This window comes from Rhinopithecus bieti, unplaced genomic scaffold, assembly GCF_001698545.2.
Source record: "Rhinopithecus bieti isolate Rb0 unplaced genomic scaffold, ASM169854v2 scaffold_16234, whole genome shotgun sequence".
Lineage (NCBI taxonomy): Eukaryota > Metazoa > Chordata > Mammalia > Primates > Cercopithecidae > Rhinopithecus > Rhinopithecus bieti.
Window position 1 is genome coordinate 2,899,264 of NW_016808946.1, and position 7,652 is coordinate 2,906,915.

At 42.8% G+C, this 7,652-nt stretch overlaps 1 protein-coding gene across 7 annotated transcripts in view; it reads left to right on the plus strand.

Annotated features, from left to right (window-relative positions):
* Window positions 1-7,652, plus strand: part of VPS13D (vacuolar protein sorting 13 homolog D) — a 303,606-nt gene that overhangs the window by 104,887 nt on the left and 191,067 nt on the right. For all 7 annotated transcript variants that reach the window (XM_017887998.1, XM_017888002.1, XM_017887997.1 and 4 more), the window contains exons 35-37: window positions 1,657-1,863; window positions 3,810-3,899; window positions 7,008-7,148. In XM_017887998.1, the coding sequence (XP_017743487.1) occupies window positions 1,657-1,863; window positions 3,810-3,899; window positions 7,008-7,148 (438 nt within the window). The remainder of the gene's footprint in view (window positions 1-1,656; window positions 1,864-3,809; window positions 3,900-7,007; window positions 7,149-7,652) is intronic.

Genomic DNA, 7,652 nt, shown 5'->3' on the forward strand with positions numbered 1-7,652 from the left:
GGGGGGGCCCCTTTTTTGGCTTTTTTTTTTTTTTTTTTTTTTTTTTTTTGGGGGGGCCCTTTTTTTTTTATTTTTTTTTTTTTTTTTTTTTTTTTTTTTGAGGCAGAGTTTCGCTCTCGTTGCCCAAGCTGGAGTGCAATGGTGCGATCTTGGCTCCCTGCAGCCTCTGCCTCCTGGGTGTAAGTGATTCTCCTGTCTCACCCTCCCGAGTATCTGAGATTACAGGCACATGCCACCATGCCCAGCTAGTTTTTTGTATTTTTATTAGAAATGGGATTTCACCATGTTAGCCAGGCTGGTCTCGAACTCCTGACTTCAGGTGATCTGCCCGCCTTGGCCTCCCAAAATTCTGAGATTACAGGCGTGAGCCACCATGCCCAGCCTCTCTTTGGTAATTTTTATTCCTTTTTTTTTTTTTTTGAGATGGAGTCTCGCTCTGTTGCCAGCCTGGGGTGTAGTGGCACAATCTCAGCTCACTGCAACCTCTGCCTCCCGGGTTCAAGCGATTCTCGTGCTTCAGCCTCCTGAGTAGCTGGCATTACAGGCACCTGCCACCATGCCCAGATAGTTTTTGTTATTTTTAGTAGAGACAGGATTTCACCATGTTGGCCAGGATGGTCTTGATCTCCTGACATCATGATCCGTCCACCTCGGCCTCCCAAAGTGCTGGGATTACAGTCATGAGCCACTGCACCCGACTGGTAATTTTTATTTCTTTAGTAGATAAAACTTAATTCCATCAGTAATGAATATGATAATAGCAACTAATGTTTATCTGTAATGTAGATAATAGCAGATGATGTTTATTACATGCCAGGCTTCACTCTGAGAACTTTCCATGTACTCATTCTTCGCTCTTCCTGTCAGTCCTTTTAAGTGGGTGTTGTAGGGCACAAAGAGGTCAAATAACTTGCCCAAGAGCCAGCAGCTGGTAAGGGCGGAACAGGACCTGAAGCCGAGCCATCTTGCTCTGGAGCCCATGCCCTCAACCACTTACACTGTCCCTGGTACTGGCCTCTGGTGACTTACAAGTATGGGGTGACATTGCTTCTCTTTTCTTTTTTGGGAGGAGGGAGACTTCAGCAACCTGGTTGTATTCAAGAGGCAATTAGTAATGGTTATATATTACACACATGCAGTTCTCACATTGGTCTGTGTTCTCAAGGCATTTGCGTTTGGTTGAGAAGGCACATTATACACAAAGTAAGATATTTGAGAACAATTACAAAGCAGCACATCAATATATTTGCAAAACTACATAGTGAAGATTAAGTACTTAGGTACCAAGTGGCACCGTGTCTGGATCCTCTCCTGTCCTCTTCTCTCCTCTCCTTCAACAGATGGCATGGTAGAGAGGGATGGCTTCCTGGAGGCATTTTGGGCCAGATCATGAAAGGTGTGGTAAATTTGAGTGGAAGGTGTGCAACAAAATGTTTGCTTAAAAGCAGGATTACTATTATGCTGGGATTCCTTCCCACCCCCTACCCCTACCCCCCCCACCCTCCTTTTTTATTAAGTCCAAGAATACTTCTGGGATCAAGGCTCTCCTGGCTTCCCAGTAGATCTCTAGAGAATTTTATTTCTCTCTTTCCTCTGTGAGTGGCCAGGGTAGCTGTGGAAGCTGGTAGAACTGATCACGTCTTAATTTCTTTGAAGGCCAATTGAAAAAGGCAGCAAGTTGGTTGTTTAAGAATGCGGAACCTCTGAAGTCTCTTTCCTTGGCCTCCACCAGCCGAGATGGCCCAGGGGCTGTGGCAGCGCCATTGCTCTCTGGCGTGGAGATCAAAGCCGAGAGTGTGTGCATCTGTTTCATCGATGACTGCATGGACTGTGATGTTCCTCTCGCTGAACTCACCTTTTCCCGTGAGTGTCGCCCTGGTTTTCAGATTCATCTTGAATATTTTCAGTCATTGCTGAATTATTTGGAGCCTTTTTTTTTTTTTTATGTCATTCATACTCTACTTAGTCATTTGGGTGAAATTTAGATAATAGTTTTACATATGTTTTTCATTATGTATATTTTAAAGCAACTTTTATTTGCCATATGTGACCTTCAGCCTATAGCTTGGGAATAGGAATGGTCTTTGATAAAATTTCCATTGTATTAACATCTCTAGCTAAATAATTCCTGATCTCTTCATTTTCTTATCTTTTATGTATCTAAAGATAGTAGTGAATACTGCTAGACATTTAACAGATAAGCTCAGAAAATAATGGTTCTGTTGTATTATCTCTTGAAAATCAAAAACAAGAATCTTACTCGAAAGTGTACTTCTGAATCTCCACCACAGGGCCGTGTGAGGGGTAAAACACTATTTATATGTGAGCTGTCCTTTGCTAGAGTAGGGACCAAAGTAGGAGTACTCTGTCCTTTTTTTTTTTTCCCCCCCAAAGGTGAGGTCTTTCTTTGTTGCCCAAGGTGGGTCTCAAACTTGGGGGCTCAAGCAGTTCTTCTGCTTCCCGAGTGGCTAGGATTGCAGTGGTTCACCACCACTTCTGGCGGGAGTACTTTATCCTTATGTGCATCACTGCAAGCAGTGTGAGGTTGAGGTCTTTTTTTGAGACGGAGTTTCGCTCTTGTTGCCCAGGCTGGAGTGTGGTGGTGCAACTGGCTCACCACAACCTCTGCCTCCTGGGTTCAAGAGATTCTCCTGCTTCAGCCCCCCAAGTAGCTGGGATTACAGGCATGCGCCACCACGCCCGGCTAATTTTGTATTTTTAGTAGAGACAGTTTCTCCATGTTGGTCAGGCTGGTCTCGAACTCCTGATCTCAGGTGATCTGCCCGCGTCAGCCTCCCAAAGTACTGGGATTACAGGCATGAGCCACCGCGCCCAGCGAGGTTGAGGTTTTGAGGAGAGTAAATGAAAATGTCACTGCCCTGTTGAGTAACTTTCCATTGTTTCGATCTTGCCAACCTCTTCTTCCTTCAGGTAAACTTTGCTTCTGGGGCTTGAATCTGGCCTCTTGCACATTACAGAGCTTGCCCTTTCCCTGTGCTTCTAAGGCACCACCAGGGCTGCTTGGTTAAAAGTAACAACTGGAATTTTGACTGTTTCCATGAATATCTTTTCTTCTGAGACTAATTAGTTGATTTCTTATTTTTCTATGGCAATCTTAAAATTTTGAGCTAATATTTATCAGAGCATGTTCTCTAGTCAGTCTGCCCATTATTCAGGTAGAAATATCTTTTTTTTTTTTTTTTTTTTTTTGAGGCTGAGTCTTGTTTTGTTGCGAGGCTGGAGTGCAGTGGTGCTATCTTGGCTCACTGCAACCTCTGCCTCCCGGGTTCAGGCGATTCTCCTGCCTCAGCCTCCCAAATACCTGGGATTACAGGCCCCTGCTACCACGCCCGGCCAATTTTTATATTTGTAGTAGAGATGGGGTTTCACCATGTTGGCCAGGATGGTCTCAATCTCCTGACCTCATGATCCGCCCACCTTGGCCTCCCAAAGTGCTGTGATTACAGGCGTGAGCCACTGTACCTGGCCAGAAATATGTTTTTTATGTTCCCACAGGCTTTGGGAATGCCTGGGTGCCAGGACTGGCACTGTGGGAAGGCAAGTGAGGCACTTGCCTCAGGCACAGAGTTTAAGAGGGTGCCAAAAACTCAGCCATGGAGGTAAATAATATTTCAGTGCCATATTTTTAAAACTTGATGCAAAAAAATACATGATGAACAAAATATCAGAATGTTGTGTGCTCTCCTTCGCAAGTATTAGCTCTAACGTTTCTTTAATGTCATTTATCTGCAAAAGGCAGTTTTGGTTGCTCCTGCCCTGCCGTGCAGTAAGGTTTGCTTTCATTGCAGGTCTGAATTTTCTTCAGCGTGTAAGAACTAGCCCTGAAGGCTATGCCCACTTCACTCTTTCTGGAGATTATTATAACCGTGCTCTTTCAGGTCAGTATAAAGCATATGTTATCATGGGATTTAAAAAATAAATTTAAATGTTTGCCTGGACCTATTGCTACATAAATTTTACATGAAGAAAAGGGCAGGAGTGGGGTGGGACAGGGAAAGATGAAAAGCAAGTAGACTGCATAAACACAGAAAATAAAGATTTTCTGTTGTGCTAAAAACATATCTGATATGTTGCAACTAAAAGATATTTTGGCTGAGGCGGGGGAATCACTTGAACTCGGGAGGTGGAGGTTGCAGTGAGCTGAGATCGCGCCACTGCTCTCCAGCCTGCATGACAGAACAAGACTGTCTCAAAAAAAATTTTTTTTAAAAAAGATGTTTTTATAGCTAATTCTTTTTGATCCTGCAGTTTGGCTTATTCTAGAATATGCCATTGCTCAATAGTGAAGGATCATTTATTTGGCCCTGAGAGTAGCTAAATTTCAAGGGAGATTTATGCCCACAAACTTTTTTTTTTTTTTTTGAGATGGAGTCTCACTCTCTCACCCAGGCTGCAGTGCAATGGCATGATCTTGGCTCACTGCAGCCTCTGCCTCACGAGTTCAAGTGATTACCCTGCCTCAGCCTTCCAAGTAGCTGGGATTACAGGCGCCTGCCACCATGCCCAGCTAATTTTTTGTGTTTTTAGTAGAGATGGGGTTTCACCAGGTTGGCCAGGCTAGTCTCGAACTCCTGACCTCAGGTGTTCCACCTGCCTCAGCCTCCCAAAGTGCTGGGATTACAGGCGTAAGCCACAGCGCCAGCCAAGCGTTTTAAACCTCGAGTCCCCTCACTCCCCACTGGGTTCGTTTGTTTTATTTGAATCTACTGAGTCGGTGACACTGTATATTCTGCCCTACCTACTCTTTAAAAAAAACAAAAACAAACCACTGTTGATCAGAGCACGCTGTTTTTTGGGAGACATAAACCTCAATAATACCGCAAGCATTTTCAGGTTTCTTTCCTTCCATTTGAAAGACCAAGGTAAGAGCCTATACAGGTTGAAATTCAGAAGCCATAATATATTAGGGCCAAGTGGTTTGAGCAGTGAACTTTTTTGCCTTAAGAGAGCTGAAAGAAGCTCTCATCGGAATTGGTAGTAGGCATGGACAGAGTAAGCAGAGTAGAGCTGGGCAGTCCAAGGTGTAAACCTCCGACTGCCTGCTCCCTTTGATTTCAATAAGAAATAAAGCCTTGATTTGTTGTGCTGCTACTGAGTGTTCTAGAGTATTTATCACATTTAATTTTATGTTAGTTAACATTTTCCCTTTGTAACAGATTCACTTAAAGCTAACGCCCTTATTTCTTCATTGTTCAAAATGTTTCACTTTAGAATAATGGCCCAAGTCTTTCTGAGAGAAACTCTTGCATGTGGGAGCTATTTTTCTGAGAATGATTTGTTTTCTTAGGCCAAATATTGCTTACTTTTAAAGTTGTATGAATACATTCAGGTCACTAAATGTCAAATGGTGTAAGGAGACTAATGTACCTACTGTGTGTTACATACTGGTTTGGATTTGTTCAATGGCTGATTGTGTGAGTCTATTTAAAGATCTGTTAAAAATTAACTGGCTTTGAAAAGTTGAGTCTTTTAAGTCACAGTGATGAACCATTTTTCACACCCAAGAGATTAGCAAAAATTAAGTGGGACACTGCTAATTATTGGAAGATATAAGCCATAGTCCCTGCTATTAGAACTATACATTAATACTAGTACTTTGTAAAACAATTTGGCATGACCTGGTAAATTTGAGTGTAAGCATACTCAACAACCCAGCAATGTGTTGCTTCTAGGTCTGTACCGTAGACTGTCTTGCCTGTGTGAACTACAGATGCTTGTAGTAGTATTCCAATAGCAATAAAACTGGAATCAAGTGAATGTCTTTCAGAAGTAGAATGGATAAATAAATTGTATATTCATTATAATGCATGTTAATATTCAATAGTGAAAACTGTGTACCACGGTGACCTGCATCAATGTGATGTAGCTATACTCAACAGTATGCTCAAAGATGTGTTGGTGAGCCAGAATAGAAACTTGAAAAAGAATGCACATGGAGATTCAGTTTATGTACAGATCACAAACAGGACAGTCTAATATGTTCTTAAGAAAGGTAGGCCGGGCGCGGTGGCTTAAGCCTGTAATCCCAGCACTTTGGGAGGCTCAGACGGGCGGATCACGAGGTCAGGAGATCGAGACCATCCTGGCTAACACAGTGAAACTCCGTCTCTACTTAAAAAAAAAAATACAAAAAACTAGCCGGGCGAGGTGGCGGGTGCCTGTAGTCCCAGCTACTCGGGAGGCTGAGGCAGGAGAATGGCGTAAACCCGGGAGGCGGAGCTTGCAGTGAGCTGAGATCTGGCCACTGCGCTCCAGCCTGGGTGACAGAGCGAGACTCCGTCCCAAAAAAAAAAAAAAAAAAAAAAAAAAAAAGAAAGGTATATATGCTTGGTAAAATTGTAAAGAGGAGCAAGGAAATGATTAACTAAAAATTCAAGCAAATGGTCACCTGGAGTTGGGCGGGAGAGGGTTGGTAGGAAGGAGGGGAATGAGATGGTAGGGACTTTAATTTTCTATTTCTTAAGTTGGATAGTGAGCAGATGAGTGTTTGTGGTATTATTTTATATGTTGTTTATATAGTCTTTGTGCATATTTTAAGAAAAAGTTAATGAGCCTTTATATGTACCTATTTATTCAACCCATGTATTGGTCCTATAGCCAAGAGAATCAAATTCAGTAGCTATTTAAGACATTTTATTATTTTTCCAATCTTGGTCTGAGACTCCTTTTTCCGTCTTGAGTGTCTCAACACATCCTGCCTTTCTTTAGTGGAAGAGGGTACATACGCTGCCTGCCCTCCTTCCTGCCACCTCTGGAAGACCATTGTGGGAGTATATATATGCCCTTCCACTTGTGTCCTCTGGACAATGCAGACATCTGTAGGGTGACCTGTAGCTGAAGGTGGTTGGTGCTTTTGTTGTGAAATTGAATTGGAAGTAGAAAGCTATTAAGCTCCAGTTTGTCCTTGCTGAACATTTGCGAGCAGTGTTCCCCTATAAACTCTTGATATCTGCTGAACAGATGTCTTATTTCCTGTGTTCTTTTAGGCTGGGAGCCATTTATTGAGCCTTGGCCTTGCTCTGTATCCTGGCAACAGCAGGCAGCTAGTCGTCTTCATCCTCCTCGACTGAAGCTAGAAGCCAAGGCCAAACCTCGTTTGGATATCAATATCACTTCTGTGCTAATTGGTGAGTAGAAAGTTGTCTTTCATGATACCTTTCTGTATCTAAGCTCTGAGTCTGGAAGACTGTTAATCCTAGTTTAGCACATACTTGGGCCTGTACCAGGCATCACTTCTTCATCCTGACTGCTTTCCTGATCAACCCTAATAGCCTCTTGTTTCTCAACCTGTTTCTCCAGCATTAGCATCCCATAAGGATACTATCAGTGGTTAAGCAAGAACTTAGGTGCTCGCTTCGGCAGCACATATACTAAAATTGGAACGATACAGAGAAGATTAGCATGGCCCCTGCGCAAGGATGACACGCAAATTCGTGAAGCGTTCCATATTTTTAACAAACAACCCCATCAAAAAGTGGGCAAAGGATATGAACAGACATTTCTCAAAAGAAGACATTCATACAGCCAACAGACACATGAAAAAATGCTCATCATCACTTGCCATCAGAGAAATGCAAATCAAAACCACAATGAGATACCATCTCACACCAGTTAGAATGGCAATCATTAAG